The 22,755-nt window shown below is 57.5% G+C and overlaps 1 protein-coding gene across 1 annotated transcript; it reads right to left on the bottom strand.

The window, feature by feature from the left end:
- Positions 1-666: 666 nt before the first annotated feature.
- On the bottom strand, positions 667-22,496 carry PDIA2 (protein disulfide isomerase family A member 2). The gene is made up of 11 exons (XM_065558730.1): positions 22,234-22,496; positions 19,987-20,193; positions 8,193-8,326; positions 7,445-7,582; positions 6,776-6,892; positions 5,321-5,446; positions 4,452-4,646; positions 3,551-3,671; positions 2,504-2,685; positions 1,543-1,635; positions 667-1,115 (listed from the first exon to the last, which is right to left on the bottom strand). Exons 1-11 carry the CDS (start codon positions 22,460-22,462, stop codon positions 1,035-1,037), a joined length of 1,623 nt encoding a protein of 540 aa, XP_065414802.1. The 5' UTR covers positions 22,463-22,496; the 3' UTR covers positions 667-1,034.
- Between the last annotated feature and the right edge of the window lie 259 nt (positions 22,497-22,755).

Below are 22,755 nucleotides of genomic sequence, written 5' to 3'. Positions count from 1 at the left end.
CGGGGCCGAGCGCCGGGGGCCAGCAGGGCCAAGCGCCAGGGGCCGGTGGGGTCTGGGGCTGGCGGGGCCGGGGGACGGTGAGGTCTGGGGCCGGCGGGGCCGAGCGCCGGGGGGGCCGGGCCGGGGGGTGCTGGGCGGGCCGGGGGTGCTCGGCCGGGGGCCGGGGGGTGCTGAGCGGGCCGGGGGTGCTCGGCCGGGGGCCCGGGGGGGGCCCGGGGCCGGCACCCCAGGGCCCGAGCCGACCCAAGCTGGAGAGGCCAGGGGGGCCAGACTGGGCCGCGCCTCCTCCCCCCACACCCCCCTTACCTGCTTCAGGCTTCCCGCGAATCAAATGTTCGCGGGAAGCAGGGGAGGGGGCGGGGACTTTGGGGAAGGGGCGGAGTTGGGGCGGGGGGGGCGTGGGCGGGGTTGGGGGCGGGGCCGGGGGCTGTGGACTGTCCTCCTTTTGGAGGCTGAAAATATGGTAACCCTACTGTTGCCCTCGCTCGAGATTTGTCAGGAGGCTCATGGTATCGGAGAGGTTCCTCAAGCCCCAACTCCGAGAGGCAGGCGCTGCCATAGGCCTCAGCTTTCAATAGCACCATCCAGTGCTACCCTCCTGGCTGCAGGGCTGGGACCCCACACCTGCACCCGGCAGCGGAGACAAAAAACCACCACAGCTGGGTGTCAGGTCTCATGACATTTATGTCAATCTCACGATTTTGGGGCACAGGTGTTTGGTACTGGCGTCGCTGCCTGGGGGAGCTGTGGGCGACGCTCAGTGCGCTGGGCCTGGCTTCTGGGCCATCAGTGCTGCAGGATGGGGTGGAGGCTGGCAGCATGTGGGGGGCATGGAGGATGGCCCTGTTCCTGGCTGGGGATGCTCTGCAAAAGGAGGAGGTACCAGGCCGCGCTCACCATAGGCCTTGCCACCATTTGGAGAGTAGCTGCTGCCTGAGGCGGGGACAGGGCTCGAGAGGCCAGCCCAGTGCAGGGTCAGTCCATGCCCCAGGTGCACGCTCTTAGGGGTCCCAGGGATGGGTGCAGGGCAGGGCTCATAACTCGTCTCTGCTTTCAGGGGCATCCACCGGGCGTGTCCCATTTGTGTCCTTAGGCTCCTCTGGGCTCTCAGGAACCTGGGGAACAGCAGGGTGGTTACCATGGAAACCACTGCCCCAAGCAGGCCTGGCATGCGTCGGGGGCAAAGCCAGGACCCCATGGAGAAGGCAGGAGGGACACGTCTCTCTCCGAAGTGGGGAGGGGCATGAGGGACAGTGGGGGGGAAGGTGTGAGGGATCCTGCTCTCCCTGGTAAGGGACCCAGCCCTCTGCCTCATGGGGAAGGGGTGCAAGGGACCAGGGGAGAGGGGCATGAGGGACACATCTCTCTCCGTGGTGGGAGAGTCACTGGGGCTGGGTGGAGCCGGCTGCTGCAGGCTCATGGGCTAGCGGAAGGTTGGTGGGACAAGTTGGTCCGAGTGACCTCCTTGCTAAAGCAACAGCCTGAGCCAGCAGGCTTCCAGCTTCAAGCGGTGGCACGCTGGAGCCCTGGGACTCTACTAACCACAGGCTGTGTGTCCTCCGCAGGCAGCATCCCGCCGTTCTCCAGGAACTTGGAGAAGGTCTCCAGGTCTCTGGCACTCTTGTACTCAATCATCTGGTACAGGCAGAGGAGAAACATGAGACAATGGTGCTGCAGGATTGCCTCTTTGCAGGCTGAACTCCCAGGACCTCACTGCAAGCAGCATAGCCTGCTTCCACCCACCACCTTCCATGCTAGGTCTGGGCCAGCCCAAACTCCTGCTTCTGACATTGCCAGCACCAGCTTTTCCTGAGAGGTGCAAGAACCCCCAGCAGAGAATTTTGGGCTAGCCCACCCCAGGAAAGTCTCCTCCTGACCCCAACGGCGAGTGGCTCCTGCCCAGAAGCAGGAGGGGTTGTAGCTCTGCTAAAGCACTTGGTTATTTTAGTCTGTCTTGTTATAACCCTGGAGGGTCCTGTTACCCAGAGAAACACCCAGTGCCTGTTGGAATCCTACAGAGCTTTTGGCCTCAATAGCATCTTGTGGCAGTGAGTGCCACAGGCTGCGTTGTGTGAAAGAATATTTCCTTTTATCACTGTTGGATTTGTTCCCTTCTGGGATCATTGATTGTCTCTTTCTTCTTGTGTTACAAGACAGAGAGCACAGACGCTCCCAATCTACCATCTCTAGAGCCGTCAGTATCTGATAGTCTGTTATTCTGTCCCTCTTACCCACCCTCTCTCTAAGGGAACAATCCCAGTCATTTCAATTGCTCCTCGCTTTCCCCAGCCTCTGATCCTTCTCGTCGCCCTTCTCTGAACCCCTTGAGCTCTGCATCCTGTGTGAGCTGGGGGACCAGTGCTGCACACAGTGTCCAGCTGAGGGCCTAGAATGGCTCCTTGCTGTCACCCAGCACAGCTCCAGGAGTGACCTGGAGCTGCACCCAAGTGCACCCCCATCCCAGTGGGCCCTTCCCATCCCATCCAGGCAACCCCAGCAGTACCTTCCTGTCTGGCCCAGCAGGGAAATAGTGCAGCGAAGGGTAGCCACGGATGGTGAGATTCACAATCTCATTGGCTGTTGCATCCAACTTGGCGATGATGATATTCTCATGATCTTTATACTTCTCACCCAGCTCCTCCCAGACAGGTGCCATCTCCTTGCAATGTGTGCACCAGGGGGCATCTGCCGTGACAGAGAGAGGTTGTTTGTCTGCTCTGCACTGAGTGTTGTGGGGGCAGAGCACTGGGGCTGGGATGGCAGCTCCAGCACCCGGGCCAGCAGATTGGAGGAGCTGGCAAAGTCAGCAGGCCAGGGGCACACAGCACAATCAGGCTGGGCCGGTTAGAGCCTTTGCCCACCACGCATGGCAATGCTGTAGATGCTTGGGAGAGACCTAGGCACTTAAAATTATTCCCCTCGGTGTGTGGAGTCAGGGCTCCCCAGGTTCCCTCGGTGCATGGGGTCAGGGCTCTCCGGGTCCCTTTGGTGCGAGGGGTCATGGCTCCCCAGGGATGGAAGGGCTTGGAGGAGACCAACGAAGGAGCTGGACAGCCTGAGTGGAGCTTGGCCAGGGCAGGGTGGGACACATGCTGCAAACACCTACCAGGTGCCACCCCCCCGCCATCCTCCCCCCCCCTGGGGCGAGGGGATTGGTCAGTGTGGCAGGAATTGCTGGGTTCCCTGGAGGTGAAACGGTGCAGACGGGGAATCGCCTCCCCAGGGGATTGGTCAGTGTGGCAGGAATTGCTGGGCTCCCTGGAGGTGAAACGGTGCAGAAGGGGAATCGCCTCCCCAGGGAAGGGAAAGTCACCTGAGACAGTGAGCTCTACCCCAGACACACGCTAGGAATGTCCCCTCTGCCCTGAGTAGCTGGACTGAGTTGCCCACATCCTCCAGCTCCCATGTCTAGGCAGTCTCTTGACGGAACAGTTTTGCCTGATGGCATATGGAGTTGGTGCTTGTGTCTGCACCAGGCCCTGGCCGAGGGTGTCAAGCAGGCCTGGGGCAGGGGAAGGCCCAGCTTCACTCTCACAGGGCTGATACTTACAGAACTTCACAAAAACATTCTTGGTCTCATCGTAAGCCACTTGCTCAAAGTTCTTGCCCACGAGGACTTTAACTGGACGCTTATCCCAGTCCTCGGGGACCTCCTCGCTCATGAGATGGGGCTGTGGAGAGAGGGAGGGGCTGTGTGTGCTGTTTGCTAACTCACTTCCAGAGAGTGCTGCGAAGAGATGCTATGGCTGCAAACTTCTGAGCTGTGTGTGTGTGCCACACAGGCTTGCACAGGCCTCACACCCGGTTCCCCGCACCTGGCCCTGCAACGCTAGCGCGGAGCGCAGAGGAGGGTGCTCGGTATTCCTAATACAGTAGACGCCGCTCGCTGCCCTCCAGGCTAACGTCACACAAAAGGGAACGTCTGCGTGAGTGGTCAAAAAGGTCCCTTTTGAGTGATCCAGCTGCATCGCAAGGGGGTCTAAGAACGAACCCCCTGGAGCCAAAGATTCAGATCTTGGCATGGGCAACCCAGCTATTGTCCTGCTGCCGGAAGTCAGGGAGTCCACTGGTGTTTGCTGGCTGGGAAACCAAGATCTGCTCTGCGGGACTGGGTGAGAGCCCAGCAAGGACTCTCTGTAGGGGACGGGATGGGATCTGCCCCCTGTCCTCGCCCCTGCTCAGGTGCCCCTCTCCCCACAGAGGTGGCTGTATCTCAGTGGGGCACTACACAGCAGCTGGGAAGTGCTCTGCATTAAAGGAGCTAGGGCTGGGATGGCAGCAGGTTCGGGGCACAGAAGGAATGTGGCCAGGGCCCTCGGGTTGCCCTCACTTAATCTGGTGGTGGCACATGGTCTTCAGCTCTCCCCACCCCTGCAAATGGCAATGCTCCCTTCCCTGCTATCAGGAGGGATGGGCCGGGCCTGAGCCCTGGGCATGGCTGCTGTGCGCACCTGGACCTTGCCGTCAAGCACAGCTTGGGCAAAGGAGCCCACAGCCTGGGTGGCGAACTCATCCGTGGCCATGCGGTACTTCTTGTTGGTCTCGATGTTGATGAAGCGCATAGTGGGGGCCTCGTGGCTCTTGAGGCCAAAGTACTGCAGCACTTGGGCGCCTTCCCCGTTCACGTCGATAAGCACAAAGAGAACCTACAGTGGGGCACAGACGTGGGGCAGCCGCAGCCCAGACCAGCCTGACAGTGCCCTCCCCAGCCCGGGACTGAGAGCCCCCTGCTCCGCAGGCTCCCTCACTGCCCCACAGACCCGTGCTGGGAACGAGAGCTCCCACACACTGCCTCACTGCCCCACAGAGCCTGTCCTGGGGCTGCGAGCCCCCCACCCACCCCTCGCTGCCCCACAGAGACTGTGCTGGGACTGAGAGCTCCCCATGCCCCTCGCTGCCCCACAGAGCCTGCGCTGGGACTGTGCACATCTGAGCCTGTCCTTTCCCTGACACCCCCATTCTCCCTGTCGGCCACCCTGGGCCAGGATTGGAGCCGGGGCCCCACTCCCACAAGGAGCAGGGCCCCTCCCGAACCAGCCAGGCCCAGAAAAGGAACCACTCCCATTCCCAGCGCTGGGGCTGCGAGCGAGCGGTGACGCCAGGGCTGGGATGAGGCTCTCAGCTTAAGGGACTCGACCACATGCCCAGCCAGGCCAGCCCATGGTGCGTGCATGCCAACCACGCTTTGGTGTCCCACAGCCCTGGCGAGAGCCCTGCCAGCTGGGAGCAGCCTGCCTGGCCCTGCCAGGCCAGGTGAGTGGGGCAGGCTGCAGCTCACAGGGTCAGCGACCCGCTGCCAGGGACGTGACTAGCTGGTTACCTGGCCCCTGAACGGGGGTGCAGCAGCCCGGAAGCTGCCCAGGATCTCCAGGTGGGGCTCCAGGGTCTTGTTAATAAACAGCAGCAGGTGGTTGAGGATTTTTGCCCCGAATATCTTTGGTGAGTTCTAAGGGGAGAAAGAGGGTTTGCTGCCCAGTGACACTGTTGGGAAGCCTCCCCTCCCCCTGCCCGCCCGCACACACGCTCCTGCAGCAACTACCACACGGAGCCGGGGCACCGGCTGCAGCCCCAGGGGCTTGGGAAGGGCCGGCGGGAAAGGCCTAGTGTGTCTGGACACTCTCCATGTGCATTTGTCTGCCCACGCCAGTGCCCCGCAATCCACACACACACACACACCCCAGCTGTGCAGTGAGCAGTGTGCCCTATGCCAGCCCTGCCCAGTGCCCTGGCTGCCATCCACACAGAAACCCCCAGATGTGAGCCCCTCATTTCCCACCACACACACATACACAGAGCTGTGATTTCCCCCCCCCACACACACACACACACACTCCACACCCGGCTGTGCAGCAAGCCATGTGCCCTAGGCCAGCCCTGCCCAGTGCCCCAGCTATAATCCCTCCGCCAGTCCTGCCCAGTGCCCTGGCTGTAATCCCTCCGCCAGCCCTGCCCAGTGCCCCAGCTGTAATCCCTCCGCCAGCCCTGCCCAGTGCCCCGGCTGTAATCCCTCCGCCAGCCCTGCCCAGTGCCCCGGCTGTAATCCCTCCGCCAGCCCTGCCCAGTGCCCCGGCTGTAATCCCTCCGCCAGCCCTGCCCAGTGCCCCGGCTGTAATCCCTCCGCCAGCCCTGCCCAGTGCCCCGGCTGTAATCCCTCCGCCAGCCCTGCCCAGTGCCCCGGCTGTAATCCCTCCGCCAGCCCTGCCCAGTGCCCCGGCTATAATCCCTCCGCCAGCCCTGCCCAGTGCCCCGGCTGTAATCCCTCCGCCAGCCCTGCCCAGTGCCCCGGCTGTAATCCCTCTGCCAGCCCTGCCCAGTGCCCCGGCTGTAATCCCTCCGCCAGCCCTGCCCAGTGCCCCAGCTGTAATCCCTCCGCCAGCCCTGCCCAGTGCCCCAGCTGTAATCCCTCCGCCAGCCCTGCCCAGTGCCCCAGCTATAATCCCCAACACACACACACACACACACACCCCTACTGTTCCGAGAGCAATGTGCCCTAGGCCAGTCCTGCTCACCCACGACAGCTTATGCCCAAATAAATTTGTTAGTCTCTAAGGTGGCACAAGGACTCCTTGTTTTTTTTGCTGATACAGACTAACACGGCTACCACTGAAACCTGTCACACGAGAAGGCGCCGTGCTGTGAGCCATGTGCCCTCCGTCAGCCCTGCCCAGTGCCCTGGCTGTAATCCCTCCGCCAGCCCTGCCCTGCAGTGCACTGTCTGTGTAAAGCTCTCTGGGGTACAGCCTCTCTGGGGCTGTTCTCATGGGGGTGGTCTCACCTGACTGGTAAACTCCATCACCAGCTCCAGGCTGTGCAGGCCAATGAAGCGGGAGAGCTCCTCCTTGTTCAGGCCCAGCTCCGCGTCCAGCGGGAAATCCGCCCGCTTCTCATCAAACTGCAACACACCAAGGCGGGGCAGCGCCACACACTGAGAGCTTGGAGCCGAAGGTGGGAGCGGCTGGGCAGGGCCCCAGGCTGCCTCCTGCACTAGCAGGGCACCCCATGGGGCCATGTCCTGCTGGGGCAACAGCCTTGGGAAAGTGCCCTGCCCTGGCCATTGCATTAGCCCCTCCTGCCCATCTTCCCAGGCCTTTCCCATCCCAACATACCCACCTTGTCACCTGCTGGGGCTGGTGCTCATGCCCATCTCTGGGTGGCCCATAACAACAGCCATACTGGGTCAGACCAAAGGTCCATCTAGCCCAGTATCCCGTCTGCCAACAGTGGCCAATGCCAGGTGCCCCAAAAGGAATGAACAGAACAGGTAATCAAGTGATCCATCCCGTCACCCATTCCCAGCTCCTGGCAAACAGAGGCTAGGGACACCATCCCTGCCCATCCTGGCTAATAGTCATTGATGGACCTAGCCTCCATGAATCCCCATGTCCCTGTTGGGCTGTAGCTGGGGTAGGGCCAGTGCCAGGTGCCTTGCCCCGCCCCCTCTCACCTTCTTGAAGAGGCAAACGGTGTCGGGGGTGACGCTGTATTTCTGGAAGAGCTCCGTCCTGTTGGAGACCCCGAAGGTCACGTCCACAGCATCACTGGCAACTTCATAAAAGCCCTGCGCAGCTTTGCCCTGCAGGTCCTGTAAACACCCCGCGAGGCCCTGAGCTGGGGGGAGGGGCACTGCGCTGCCCACCCAGACCAGCTCCCCGGCAGCCCCATGGTGAAGAGCACTCGCCGTCTAACATGGTGCTGCAGCCTGTGGAGCCTACAGCCCTCAGCAGGCAACATGGCACCCGCAGCCACGATGCCATGGTGCTCAGGGGGCTGGCACCATGGGGACTGTGCCCTGGCCCCTCGCCCATGAGCTGCTCCCCAGCAGGCAGGGGGTGGGGCTGGGCTGGGCGCACAGGGCTGGCATGTGGCACTACTGGGGTACCAGGGAGGGGAGGTGTTGACGCCTTTGAGAGGTGGGTGGGGGGGGATCGTCACTGGAGGGCCCTCCCACAGCATGCACACAGGGCTGGCATTCGATCGTGGCACCTGCTCAGGGCCTGCTCAGGGCCTCCAGGGGGGCATTGTGGTGTGGGCACCGTCCCTGCCAGCCAGTGGGGAAAGTCCCCACCTAGACACTCTGGGCAGCCAAAGCCCCACCCATCCCAGGGGCATGCTGAACCCAGTCTGTCCTGGCGCCACACCCAGCAGCTCTGCCAGGCCCCACATCCTCTGCTCCTGCCCACCAGGCCCCGCACCTTGAAGAACCCGACGACGACGACATCCTGGGAAGCGATGAACTCCTGGGCACTGGCCTCATCCTGCAGCAGCTCCGTGCTGGGGCCAGCCTTCCGCCGCATCCACCGCACAATGCCCTCAGCATCCCGCTGCCCTGCGCACAGCACCGCAGCATGTCACCTGCCCGAGGCGCTCCCGCACCCCGGCCCCCACAGCTCTTCCCACACTGCAACCCACAGCGCTCCTGTGACGAACTGGGACTGTTCTTGCTGGGGTGTGTGAATGCTGACAGGGGAGTGTGACTAGGATGGTCTGCATCGGGGGATGGGAGCCGGCCCAAGGGAACATACCTGAGCTTGTAACATGAGAACCCAGGAGGGGGTTGGAGGTCAGGTGACTCCGGGGCCCGGGAAACCGAACAAAGGCTGTGGGAGGGGTCGCTGAAGGCAGAGTGCTGGAAGCGAGCTGGAGAGATGGCTGGGAGGCAGAGATGGCTCTGACCCCCCAAGGGGGGTGGGCTGGCATGCCCTGGGACCCCAAGCTGGACCTAACTGAGGGGGGCCCTGTTGTCTGTGCCTGCAAGACCTGTCTTGGACTGTGTTCCTGTCATCCAAATAAACCTTCTGCTTTACTGGCTGGCTGAGAGTCATGGTGAATCGCAGGAAGCCGGGGGTGCAGGGCCCTGAGTTCCCCAATACTCCGTGACAACTGGTGGCAGCGGTGGGATCTACTGCACCCCGTGGACGGCGCTTCCTGCAGTAAGTGACTGGGGAGCAGTAAAACGAAGGGGGATTGACGGGGACCAGGCACGCTGAAGAGTGGGAGAGAGACGGTTATTACCCCTGGGAGTGTGTGACCAGCGAGAAGGACTTTTGCAGTAACAGGGTCCCCCGGGGGGATCGCAGCGAGTGGTCCCAGGGGCGGAGGAGTCTGCAGCTCGACCCTGGCAGAGAGGTGGTGACCTCGAGAAGGGCTGGCACACTAGGGGTCCCCCTGGGAACTGTGGGGAGCTGTGAGCACACAGGCCGGTGAGTGGCCAGCAGGAAGATGTATGCCCAGCGGCTTAAGAGCGACCTGGTGGAGCTGTGCAAGCAGAGGCGGCTGCGCATTGGGAGGCTCACCAAAGAACAGCTCATTGCCCAGCTGGAGGCGGAAGATCGCGCGAATGAACCGATCCCTGTGTCTCAGGGAAGCAGCCTGGCAAATGCAGCGCAGGCACCAGTGTCTGTCCCAGCTGGGAGTGGTCAGCCCGCTGCTGAGGGCTTCCCGAGACCCCTCCTTCCTATGCCTAGGGGAAGGGTGGGGAGGAGCCCAGCAAATACTGAAGGCGCCGTGACCCCCCCGGCCAGCAGGGGGTCCCCCCGGCGAAGCTCGCCGGCCAGCAGAGGATCCTCCCGGCGACGTTCAGCATCCGGGGAGCGGAATTGGCTGGAATGGGAGAAAGAGCTAAAACTGAGGGAGCTGGAGGATCGTGAACAACAGAGACAGCATGAAGAGAGACAGCGTCAGCATGAACGGGAGGAGAAAGAGAGACAGCATCAGCGTGAACGGGAGGAGAATGAGAGACAGAGACAGGAGAATGAGAGACAGAGACAGGAGAATGAGAGACAGCATCAGCGTGAACTGGAACTGGCGAGATTGAAGGGCAGCGAACCCCCGGCTGCGGTGAGTGAGGGGGGACCCAGGACTGCACGGAGCTTTGATAAGTGCATCATGGCCCCATACAAGGAGGGGGAGGACATGGATGACTTCCTGGAGGCCTTTGAGACGGCCTGCGAGCTGCACCGGGTGGATCCCGCGGACAGACTCCGGGTCCTTACCCCCTTACTGGACCCCAAATCCGTGGCATTGTACCGCCAACTGGGAGAGGCAGAGAAAGGGGACTACGAACTATTCAAAAGGGCCCTGCTACGTGAGTTTGGGCTGACTCCTGAGATGTACCGGGAAAGGTTCCGGAGTCAAGATAAAGCCCCTGAGATCTCATATCTGCAACTAGCCGTCCGCATGGAAAGATACGCCAGCAAGTGGGCTGGCGGGGCCCAGACGAAGGAGGACCTGATTAAACTGCTGGTACTGGAGCAACTGTATGAGCGGTGCCCATCCGACCTGAGGCTGTGGTTGGTGGACAGAAAGCCAGAGAACCCGCGACACGCCGGGCAGCTGGCCGATGAGTTTGTAAAGAGCCGGGCAGGGGGTGGCAGGGAGGAGCCCCAAAGGAACAGGCCCGCCGCGATGCAGAGAGAGAGTCACCCTGGGACCTACCAAAGGGGGAATATGGGGAATCCCCTCCCACGGGGAATGCCCAGCGTCAGGGACAACCGACCGGCTCGAGGGGACCCACAGGACATGAGCTGCTATTACTGCGGCCGAAGAGGCCACGTTCGGGCCCAGTGCCCCAAGCTCAAGGACAGACTGAGCAGACCGAACCCGCATAGGGTTAACTTGGTAGAGGCCCAGACGGACGAGGGGCAGGCTTCTCACGCAAGAGGGGCTGGCAGCTTATCAACTGCTCAAGAGAGAGAAGGGCCCCAGGCCAGCTCCTCTAGGGGGCTGGATGCCCCAGACTCAGGGTTTTTGGTTTATACGGTGGGCGCGGGGCTGTCCCTCCGGAGAGAGTACCTTGTTCCCCTGGAGGTGGATGGGAGGAAGGTCAATGGATACTGGGATACGGGCGCAGAGGTGACGCTGGCCCGGCCCGAGGTGGTGGCCCCAGATCAGGTGGTGCCCAACTCCTACCTGACCCTGACGGGGGTGGGCGGAACACCAGTCAAAGTGCCCGTGGCAAGGGTACACCTGAAGTGGGGGGCCAAGGAGGGCCCCAAGGATGTGGGGGTACACCCGTATTTGCCCACTGAGGTATTGATGGGGGGGGACCTGGAGAACTGGCCAAGCAACCCCCAAAAGGCACTGGTTGTGACCCGCAGTCAGAGCCGGCGAGGGGCCCTGCGCCCTGGCCTTGGGGGGGGTGCCTTGCCTGAGGCGCAGGACCCTAACCTGGTGGGGAGGGAACGCCCAGGGACGCGGCTCAGGGAGGCTGCAGCTTCGGACCCAGCGGGCGAGAAAGAGCAGGTGGCCATCCCTGTCCCAGCTGCTGAGTTCCAGGCCGAGTTACAGAGAGACCCCTCCTTGCGGAAGATAAGGGACCTGGCCGACCTCAATGCGGTACAGACCATGGGACGAGGTGGCCGGAAAAGGTTCCTGTGGGAGAAGGGGTTCCTGTACCGAGAATGGGCTCCCCCAGGGAAAATGGAGTCAGGGGGGATCAGGAGGCAGCTGGTGGTACCCCAGAAGTATCGCCGCCAGCTGCTGTGCCGGGCCCATGACATTCCCCTCTCAGGGCACCAGGGAACCTGGCGTACCCAGCAGAGGCTGCTACGGAGCTTTTACTGGCCTGGGGTCTTTGTTACTGTCCGACAGTACTGCGGATCCTGTGACCCCTGTCAGAGGGGGAGGAAGGCCTGGGACAAGGGGAAAACAGCTTTAGGACCCTTGCCCAGCATAGAGGAGCCTTTCCGGAGGGTGGCCAAGGTAAAAAGGGCGGCTCTGAACCAAGAGAGCCCAAAGCACAGACCTCCAGACTGGAGCGCTGGGAGAAGACCACAGCCCAGTTGGAACCCCAGAGGTATGGGGGTGGGAAAAGGGCACAGGCCGCATAAACCTTCCCACATGCGAACTGCGAGTGCCATCAAGTACCCCCGACCTAAGGGGGGGCGTGGAACGGAAGGGGCCTGGTGTAATTCTCACCAAGGAACTGGAGGGATGCGGGGGCATCCATGGGAACGGGGGTAGGTTCGAACTTCCCCGGGTCACTGGCTAAAGTGACCCTGCTCAGTTCGGTCTCGAAGGGGGGAGAGATGTGACGAACTGGGACTGTTCTTGCTGGGGTGTGTGAATGCTGACAGGGGAGTGTGACTAGGATGGTCTGCATCGGGGGATGGGAGCCGGCCCAAGGGAACATACCTGAGCTTGTAACATGAGAACCCAGGAGGGGGTTGGAGGTCAGGTGACTCCGGGGCCCGGGAAACCGAACAAAGGCTGTGGGAGGGGTCGCTGAAGGCAGAGTGCTGGAAGCGAGCTGGAGAGATGGCTGGGAGGCAGAGATGGCTCTGACCCCCCAAGGGGGGTGGGCTGGCATGCCCTGGGACCCCAAGCTGGACCTAACTGAGGGGGGCCCTGTTGTCTGTGCCTGCAAGACCTGTCTTGGACTGTGTTCCTGTCATCCAAATAAACCTTCTGCTTTACTGGCTGGCTGAGAGTCATGGTGAATCGCAGGAAGCCGGGGGTGCAGGGCCCTGAGTTCCCCAATACTCCGTGACAGCTCCCTACACTGCAAACACCCCACACACACACAGCCCCTCCTCTGCACCACACAGCCACAGTCCCCCCTGAACCCTGGCCCACGGACCCCACAGCCCTCACCACAGCCCCCCCTGCACTGCAAACACACACATACAGCCCCTCCGCTGCACCACACAGCCACAGTCCGCCCTGAACCCTGGCCCACGGCCCCCACAGTCCTTCCCCCATATCCCAAACCTCCCCACAGCTCCCCTGAACTGCAAACAAACACACACCTCCAACCCCTCCCCTGCACCCTGGCCCACGGCCCCCATGACCCTTCCCTCACACTGCAAACCCACAGCCCCTCCCCTCCATCACAAAGCCACAGTCCCCTACACCTCGGCCCACATAGCTCTTCCCACAGTGCAAACTCACAGCCCCCCCTTCACTGCAAACACCCCCCCTCAGCCCCTCTTCAGCCACAGCCCTCCCCCGCACCCTGACCCATGACCCCACAGCCCCTTCCCCAAATTGCAAACCCACAGCCCTTCTCCTGCATTACACAGCCACAGCCTGTCCCACACACCCTGACACACGCCCCGCCCCCCCCCACAGCCCACCCACCCCCGCTGCTTGCACTGCAAACACACACACACTGCAGCCCCTCCCCTGGATCCTGACCCATGCCCCTCCCCAGCCCCTCCCCCACATCGTAACTCTCCCCACAGCCCCTTCTCTGCACCACAACCCCCCAGCACCCCAACCTACAGCCCCAAAGCCCCTCTCCCACACCAACCCCCCACACATTGCAGATCCTTCACAGCGCTTCCTCTGCACCACAAATCCACACAGTCCCTCCCCTGCACCCTTAGCTACAGCCCCAACACACCCCTGCCCCGCACTGCAAACCTATACCCCCCACACACACACTGCAAACTTACACCGTCTCCCCCACAGCCCCTCCCCTGCACCCCATCCCCACAGCCCCTTCGCCACACCACCACCCCACACCCCAAGGCTGTGCTGGGTAAGGCTCCTGTGACGTTATTGACATAAACTGGGACCGTATAGATCATTGTTGCAACCAAGGTCCTGTAGTGGCACCCAAATCTTATATAAAGGGGGTCAAATGGGGTGTCTAGGACAAGGTTATGGTTTACTGGTTATGATTATGCTGTCTAGATGTGTGTATCAGTTTTGTAGTTGAAGTTATGAATATTGGCTCTATACTGTCTGTATGGCAAACTTATGCTATGCTTCTGGGTGACATCCCAGACAAGCTGAGATTAGCTCTGCCTAGCCTGCTTGATGGCCCATTAAGGACCATCAGCTATACAATGGACCCATTGAGAGAAGGCAGATACGCCTTGTACCTCAGCAAAGTATGCAGGGACTGGCCCATGTGACTCCAGACTCCATGTTGCTGTAATCTTCCACAGTAAGAACAAAGAGGTGATCTTACACCTGGAAAAGACTATATAAGGCTGATGCCTGATCTCCATCTGGTCTTCAATCCTGCTTCTTACCTCTGGAGGAACTTTGCTACAAGCTGAAGCTTTGAACAAAGGACTGAGGACCCATCCCAGCGGGGGATGTATTCCAGAGACTTGATTTGAACCTGCAGTTTATTCCATCGCTGCTGCAAGCCTGAACCAAGAACTTTGCCATTACTGTATGTAATTGATTCCATTTAACCAATTCTAACTCTCATCTCTATCTTTTTCCTTTTATGAATAAACCTTTAGATTTTAGATTCTAAAGGATTGGCAACAGCGTGATTTGTGGGTAAGATCTGATTTGTATATTGACCTGGGTCTGGGGCTTGGTCCTTTGGGATCAGGAGAACCTTTTTCTTTTACTGGGGTATTGGTTTTCATAACCATTTGTCCCCATAACGAGTGGTACTGGTGGTAATACTGGGAAACTGGAGTATCTAAGGAGATTGCTTGTGAGATTTGCAGTTAGCCAGTGGGGTGAGACTGGAGTCCTCTTAGTCTGGCTGGTGGTTTGCCTTAGAGGTGGAAAAAACCCCAGCCTTGGGCTGTAACTGCCCTATTTGAGCAATTTGTCCTGAGTTGGCACTCTCAGTTGGGTTCCGCCAGAACCGCATTGTCACAGTGGCGTAGTCGTGCTTGGATCCACAGAACCAGGTCAATTAAGCTTTGGGTCAGAACCCCACGCTATCCAAATTTGAATTTTGGGATTGAGAGTTTTGTTGGTTAAAGAGCTGCTGCAATGGCTGAGCAAAGAGCATATGAGGGACTTGGGAAAAAAGCCCTGGAAAATTTGTGTTTAGAAAAGAGGATAAGCTTTAGAAAGAAAGCTACAAAGGAAGAATTGAGAAATCTGCTAATAGCCAGTGATCAGGGGGCAAGAGCACAGCCCTTACCTGAGGCTGCAGAAGATGCAGAAAAAATTAGGATGCAAAGGGTGACAAGTCAACTGCAATTTGAGCATGAACAGAAGCTGGCAGATCTTCGATTGCTGGAGAAGCACAAAATAGCAGAGTTAGAAAGAGAGAGAGAGAAAGAGGCTGCTCAGAGAGAGAAAGAGGCTGATCAAAGAAAGAAGGAGGCTGAAGAGAGAGCCCGTAAGGGGCGTCTAGAGCTGCTCGCTGCTGAGCAGGAGACTCACAAGATGGAACAGGAGACGGCCAGACTTCAGCTCCAAGTAATGGAAGAGCGGAGAAAGTCATCCCCACCTGGTACTCCACTTCCCCCCCGCCATGAGAAAAACTGGGAAAGGATGTGTCCCATTTACAATGATACTGAGGATATAGAGGAGTTTTTGTCTACCTTTGAACGCCTCTGCAATCTGTACCAGATCCCTGAGGGTCAGCGAATGCCTGTCCTGCTAACCAGACTGACTGGAAAAGCCAGGGAGGTGTTTAATGACTTGGGGGAACAAGAAGCGTTAAATTATGAGCGGTTTAAGGATTCTGTGTTAAGGCGATTCAAGGTTACTCCTGAATCTTACAGAGTTAAGTTTAGAGAGTTTAAAATGCCTAAGGATTGTACTTTTGTAGAATGTGCTCATAAGCTGATGGGTTTTGTTAAAAAGTGGGTTATGGGAGCCAAGGTTCATGGGAGTTTTGAAAAACTGCTGGATTTAATAACTTTGGAACAGTTCTTAGACATTGTGCCTGACAATGTGAGAGCAGCTGTGTGTGACAGGGACCCTGAGTCAGTCCTACGGGCAGCAGAGATTGCCGATGCCCATACCCAAAACAGGGCTCGAGAAGGGTGTAAAACCCCGGGGAAAACTGATCACCAGTCTCCCCAGTTCAAGAGGAGGGAAGGATTTAAAAATAAACCTGACTCTTCTAAAGGAGTTCAAGGGGGCCCGGAGGGTAGGAACTCGCATCCCCAGCAGGTTACATGCTATCGCTGTTGTATGCTGGGCCACATGAGACCAGACTGCCCGACACTGAAGGGCAGCCCAAAACCAGCAACCCCAAATGCCACGGCCAATGCTAACCCTGTTGTTGTAAACTCACAGGCAAGCCACACAGAGCCCAGCATTGGTGCCCTGTGTGCAAATGCTGTTTCTGTGGTCTCTGAAGGATTTGACCTTAAAACTCACATTAAAGCTAAATATGGGGGAAATAATGCAGAGTTTATTAGCAGTGCAGAAGTGAATGGAGTGAGGTGTATGGCATGGAGGGACACCGCAGCAGATATTACTCTGGTTAAAGCAAGTCTTGTCAGGAAGGAAGATTATTTGCCAGGCGAAGATGTAACTGTTGTAGCCTTATCTAAGTATTTTGTCAGGGTGCCTTTGGCTAAAATCCACCTGAAATGGAAGGGATTGGAGGGCACCATGGTTGTGGGAGTAAAAGACATAATCCCTAAGGATATTATGATTGGAAATGATATTAAAGCTATGGTCAGTCAAGTTAATACAAACCAGGCACAAGAGAGGATTGATCCTAAGGTTGTGCCTATGGAGGGTTTCTCCAAAAGTTTGTCTTTGGAAAGTAGCTGTTTGGCTGTGAATGAAGTTTCTGAATGTCTATCTAATGTCTCAGAAGTAAATCTGGAATTAGATCAAGCGAAGGGAGAGGAGAACAAGGAGATTTTGGATGAGCCTAGGCAGTCTTGTGAGCTGATGGCTTTATCTAGTCAGCAGTTTGGGAAGGCAAGGAGAGTGGAAGATGAGTGCCCCTATACCTTATCTGTTTCCTGTGCGAAGAACAGTGACAATGAAGGAAATGTGCCTGTGTCTGTCAGGGGTGTTGACTTGCCTATGGAGGAAGCTACCCCAGTCTCCAAGCAGTTGTCTGTGAACAGCCCGGTGTGCTGGGACAAGGGAAATGAAATCCCAAACAGTATGTCTAGTAAAGGAAAATGCGTCTCCAACTCTTTTTTGTCTGTGGAGCAGACAGAAGGTGCCTTTCGGCCTGTGATGGTTGAGAGTAATTTAGTTGTCTCAGAGTTGGTTCTGGATTCAACCAAAGCCCAGGAAGGGAATGGTCCTAAGTTTGCATCTGCTGGGGAGAATGGCCCCGTAACTAGGTTGCATCCAGTTAGTGGCTTAGCAAAATCCCAGAGACCAAACAGTTCTGGTGCTTGTATTTTGCCTGTTGCTCATGTGTGGTTGGAGAAGGGTGTAACAACTCTGTCTGATCAGGGTGATACCCTAGCCAGGGCACAAGGAGAGCAGAAAGGTAATTTGGTTGTGTTACCTACGGACAGTTTAACAACTTGTAGCAAAAAGGAAAAAATTCCTAAGCTTGTGTGTGGCAAAGAGAAGGGAAGTATTTCTAACCTTTTATCTAGGAAGTCTATGGGTTCGCCTGAAAGGGGATTGTGTAGAGATCTGCCTGATGGGCCAAAGGTGATCCTGAATGTAAGTAAGACCCAGACAGAGTCTGTTGTTGCTCAGGAAAGTGTGCCTTTAGAGCAAGCCCTAGGTGAAGAGGGTAAGGGCAGAATTTCTGTGAGGGGTGAATTGCTGCTTAGAAAAGCTCCTGGAGAAAGGAATCCTCATGGTACTCGGTGCAAGCAGTTCCCTGCAATTGAAGGGTGTGAGGGTGATTTAATCAAGGAAGTTTCAGTTCCTAGCAGCCAAAAATTGTCTGTTGTGAAGGGATCCACTAACTTTCCTTGTAAAAGATCCAGTGTGGGTAGCTTTGAGAAGGTCTCAGAGGAAGTAAAAGTTGTTAAGGGATTGAGGCATCCCTATAACCAAGTGGCTGTGTGGGGCCAACTTGTTGGGGAGACAATGGTGTTGGAACAGGAATGTCTCCTTTCTGATTCTTTAAATGAGCAGTTTGTGCTTCAGGGTTTGAGGACAGATTTGGTTACTGATGTGTCAGAGCAGAGCAGTTTTATGGCTAAATGCTTGAGGATGCGGGGGAGAGGAAGCAAACTCTCACCCGCAGACTTTTTGGATTTGTGTGGTATCTCTTTAAGACAGAGTCCAGCCTTGGAGATGATAGCAGTTACGAATATGAAAACTGGTGGACTGGCTCTGGTCTGGGGTAGTGCAAATTACTTGCCTGGCTGGGAAAGGAAGGACTTGCTAATAGCTGTTAGCACAGAGGGCCCACCCCATCAGCCAGTGAATTCTGTTAAGCAAGAGAAATCAGGGTTTGATCCTGCAGGACAAGGAGGAAAGAGAAAACTGAATTTTGCAAAGGGAAGCCACAGGTTAACCCTAAAATGCCCAAACTCCAATGGTATTGAGCCAAAGGGGTGGCATGACAAACATGACTGTAGATGGACACTTGCAATGAACTTGTTGTTATTGCTAAATTTTGTAATTAATGTGTTGCTATTGCCACAAACGGTAAAAATATACAATGTGCCTAATCTTTTGGAGAATTCATTGAACATGTTAAAAGGAATACATGAAAACACACGTTATGTTAAAAGGCCTTGTTACACTGGGGTTTCACAGGCAATGCACATAAACAATATGGGAACTTTTCACAGGGGAGAGGACATTCCAGACCTAATGTGCTGTATGAAAAGGAAGACTGAGGCACACTACCATATTGCTTTCATGGCTAAATGCCAAGATTCCTGGACTATGAAGAACATTAATATCTGCATTTATTCGATGTTAATTGGGTTCCAAACATTGGCCCGAGCTTGTATGGATAAAGTAGCAGTTTTCTTTAGCTCTTGGCAAGATCACATGGCACATACAGGAACCATGCTGCCAGAGCAGATCCAATCCACTATTGTTCTAACTAAGTGTTACCTTGAGTTTGTAAAGAGGTTCAATCATGTTATTGAACATGACTTTGATGAACCATTTCTGTTATACACTGGTATGGCTTCTAACCCAATACTAGCTGTAGTGAGACAGAACCCAGGATGGGGAGCTCTTGGGATGCAGTCAGTGATGTTTGTGTCATCCCTTCCTGCATCAATTTTGCGTTGGGGGTGTGACGTTATTGACATAAACTGGGACCGTATAGATCATTGTTGCAACCAAGGTCCTGTAGTGGCACCCAAATCTTGTATAAAGGGGGTCAAATGGGGTGTCTAGGACAAGGTTATGGTTTACTGGTTATGATTATGCTGTCTAGATGTGTGTATCAGTTTTGTAGTTGAAGTTATGAATATTGGCTCTATACTGTCTGTATGGCAAACTTATGCTATGCTTCTGGGTGACATCCCAGACAAGCTGAGATTAGCTCTGCCTAGCCTGCTTGATGGCCCATTAAGGACCATCAGCTATACAATGGACCCATTGAGAGAAGGCAGATACGCCTTGTACCTCAGCAAAGTATGCAGGGACTGGCCCATGTGACTCCAGACTCCATGTTGCTGTAATCTTCCACAGTAAGAACAAAGAGGTGATCTTACACCTGGAAAAGACTATATAAGGCTGATGCCTGATCTCCATCTGGTCTTCAATCCTGCTTCTTACCTCTGGAGGAACTTTGCTACAAGCTGAAGCTTTGAACAAAGGACTGAGGACCCATCCCAGCGGGGGATGTATTCCAGAGACTTGATTTGAACCTGCAGTTTATTCCATCGCTGCTGCAAGCCTGAACCAAGAACTTTGCCATTACTGTATGTAATTGATTCCATTTAACCAATTCTAACTCTCATCTCTATCTTTTTCCTTTTATGAATAAACCTTTAGATTTTAGATTCTAAAGGATTGGCAACAGCGTGATTTGTGGGTAAGATCTGATTTGTATATTGACCTGGGTCTGGGGCTTGGTCCTTTGGGATCAGGAGAACCTTTTTCTTTTACTGGGGTATTGGTTTTCATAACCATTTGTCCCCATAACGAGTGGTACTGGTGGTAATACTGGGAAACTGGAGTATCTAAGGAGATTGCTTGTGAGATTTGCAGTTAGCCAGTGGGGTGAGACTGGAGTCCTCTTAGTCTGGCTGGTGGTTTGCCTTAGAGGTGGAAAAAACCCCAGCCTTGGGCTGTAACTGCCCTATTTGAGCAATTTGTCCTGAGTTGGCACTCTCAGTTGGGTTCCGCCAGAACCGCATTGTCACAGCTCCTTCCCAGCCACACCGTGCTCTAGAGCAGGGACCCCCGAGCAGTGTCAGGCTGTACCTGTGAAATCTATGGGGTGTGTGCGATTCCCGTCTCGGAAGAGTTTCAGCACTGGGTACCCTGTGACGCCAAACTCGGCACTCAGGTCCGTCTCCTCCATCGCATCCACCTTGGCCAGCCGCAGGCCCGCGGAGTCATTCTTCAGGATGCCAGCGGCACGCGTGAACTCGGGGGCCAGGGCTTGGCAGTGCCCGCACCAGGGGGCATCTGTGAGAAAGGGGCAGGCTGAGCAGTGAGACCCCCCAGCTCTGCCTGGAGCAGCCCCCAGCATCCTACCCTGCCCCCCCTCCCCCTCCCGGCTGAAATCCTTCCGGGGGCTCCACCACCACAAGCTCTGTTGCCCCACCACTCCCAATCCTGGGTCAATCAGGGCAGAGTCCAGCAGGGGTCACTGTCACAGCCTGAGGCCTGCTGGGGGCTGGGAGAGGGATGGCATGAGCACCCAGAGTGGGGCAGGGGGCTTCGCACAGACTTGCCCCTTGAAACAGCCCAGGTTTGCCCAGCCTGGCCCAGCTGTCACCCTAGCAGGTTAATGGTTGTGGTTGGCTCTGCCAGGAGGGCAGTGCCCATCTGACAGCCACCTGGAGGGCAGGGTTCCCACTGGGGCAGTGTTGAGGCTACGCAGCCTGCTGCAGGGCCTGGAAGCACAACCCACCCTGGCCTGCCTCTCATTCCCATGTGCTCTGCCCTCTTTGCTGGCCCCCTATGCCACCCAACAGGGTGGGACGGTGCCGCTCGGCAGGGCTGTCGGGGGGATCCCATGCTGTTGGGTGTTGTGTTGGCTGGTCCCTTCCTGCTGTCAGCACACGCTGTGGGCCAGTCCTAAGGTGGGGGACATGCCTGCGCTTCCAAGGCTCCCTTGGCTCTGTCCCACCCCCCGAAATGTGCTCACTCTGCTTCCCGGGGGTGCTATGGCTCCTTTCCATGCGGACACTCAGCCTGGTGCCACGCACCCCCTCCCTCCCCCATGGCCCTGCTCTGGCCCCAATTCACAACAAGGCCTGGGGACACTGAAGCTGGACCCATTCACTGCACCTGGCCTGTGACTCGGGACAGGCCCCCTCAGGGCTACGGGGCTTCCCTGTGGGGTCACAGACTCCCAGCAAGGGTGACCCCCCCCCCAATAGCTTGGCCTAAAGAGCAGCCTGGGCCTGGCACCAGAGGCAGCAGTGCCCAGCTGGGCAGCCCTGGCCCCTTCACACAGCCAGTATGCTGGGACCCTGGCCGGCCGGGACCCCCATGGAGCCATACTTGGGAGTGCCATGCCACACTGTGAGCCAGGCCATGCGGGTCACTTCACGGCCTCTGGCTCTGAAGCTAGGCCCTGTGGGGGATGCCGGCATCCAGCCAGAGCAGAGCCACAACCCGCCTGCCCACATGCACTTGAGCAAGGAGCTCCCAGCAGAGCTGCTTGAGGCAGTGACTAGCGTGGAGGCCCCAGACTAAATGGTGGGGAGGAGGGCTCTGCATCTAGGCCCCAGGGACAGCGTTGCTGGTTCTGCACCCAGGCCCTGGAGAACGCGCATTGGAATCTGTGCCCAGGAGAGAACATGGCAGGATCTGCACCCAGGCCCTGGAGAGCACATGTTGGGCTCTGCAGCCAGGGGACAGGAGAGAATGCAATAGGCTCTGTGTCCAGAAAGAGCGTTTGGAGCTGTGCCCAGGGGAAACCCTGGCAGGCTCATGATGGTGCTTGCCTGGGTCTAATCATGGCTATGGCTCTGTGGCTTTGCTTGTGCCACTCTTCCAGTCCCCGGCTCCTGTGGCCCTAGGGGGGGGTCATTGGGCCTTGGGCACAACTTTGCCTGCACATTAATGTTTAACCAGCCAGTGTTTCCTCTCTCAGGCCAGGACACCCTTCCTGTGGGAAAGCCACCACCTGAGCCCTGTGCTGAAGGGCAGCCAAGCACAGGGCAGCCACTGTTTGCTCTCCTTGGCACTCGGAGCACAGATGCCCAGGGTCCCACTGGCAGCTGACAGGGCCAAGCACCTGCGCTGACAGCTGCGGCCACCATCCCCTTAGCAAGTGCTCCCAAGAGCCAGTGACCAGCAGGGAATGCACATGCCTAACCCCAGAATGGATCAGGCATCCTTGGGGCCCCTGCCCCAGGGCTCCACGGCTACTCAGTGGCAGCGCACAAGGTTTGCCGTGAGCCCAGCTGGGTGGCTGGCTGGGGATATGGCCCATGCTGCTGCTGGTACCCGCTGCCTGGTCTGAGCTGCCTCGCCTCCCCCCCGCCAACTTACAGAACTCCACCAGCAGCAGGCGGTGCTCACGCAGGGCTCGCTCAAAGTTGTGCTGATGGAGCACCAAGACACCCTCTTCCTCCAGGAGCTCATCAGAGACGACATCCTCCTCTTCCTCCTCCACCACCCCTTCCTCGACCTGGGCTTCCTTGTCTTCTCCCCAAGCGGGTACCAGCCAGGCCAGCGACAGCAGCAGGACTACGAGCAGCTGGGATTTGGAGCAGCCCATGGTGACAGCGCGGGGAGCAGGCAAGCAGTGCACCAGCCGCCAGCAGGAGAAGGCGTTCTTGAGGCGAGGGGGGCAGATAAGGGCACGGAGGAGCGGGTGGCGCCTGGCCCATGGCGCTCGTGTCCCTTTGTTACTGGCTGATCGGCCTCAGATAAGGCGTCCAGCCAGGAACGAGCAGGTGGCTGCACAAGCTGTTTTCCAGCCCAGTTCTCAGGCCCTGGCTGGGGACTGTGAATGGCAAAGGCCAGCTCCCACTGCATTCTGCCCTGGGGCTGGGCAGCAGATCCCCTAAC

The sequence above is a fragment of the Chrysemys picta genome, chromosome 10, assembly GCF_011386835.1.
Source record: "Chrysemys picta bellii isolate R12L10 chromosome 10, ASM1138683v2, whole genome shotgun sequence".
NCBI lineage: Eukaryota > Metazoa > Chordata > Testudines > Emydidae > Chrysemys > Chrysemys picta.
This window is presented reverse-complemented; position numbering and strand designations above follow the sequence as displayed.

Excerpts from the sequence above, each read along its gene's own strand:
- PDIA2 (XM_065558730.1), bottom strand. The coding sequence starts at position 22,462 with ATGGGCTGCTCCAAATCCCAGCTGCTCGTAGTCCTGCTGCTGTCGCTG. Across the intron at positions 20,194-22,233 it reads CCTGCTGCTGGTGGAGTTCT|ATGCCCCCTGGTGCGGGCAC; the intron begins GTAAGTTGGCGG and ends CCTTTCTCACAG. Across the intron at positions 2,686-3,550 it reads GAATGTTTTTGTGAAGTTCT|ATGCCCCCTGGTGCACACAT; the intron begins GTAAGTATCAGC and ends CTGTCACGGCAG.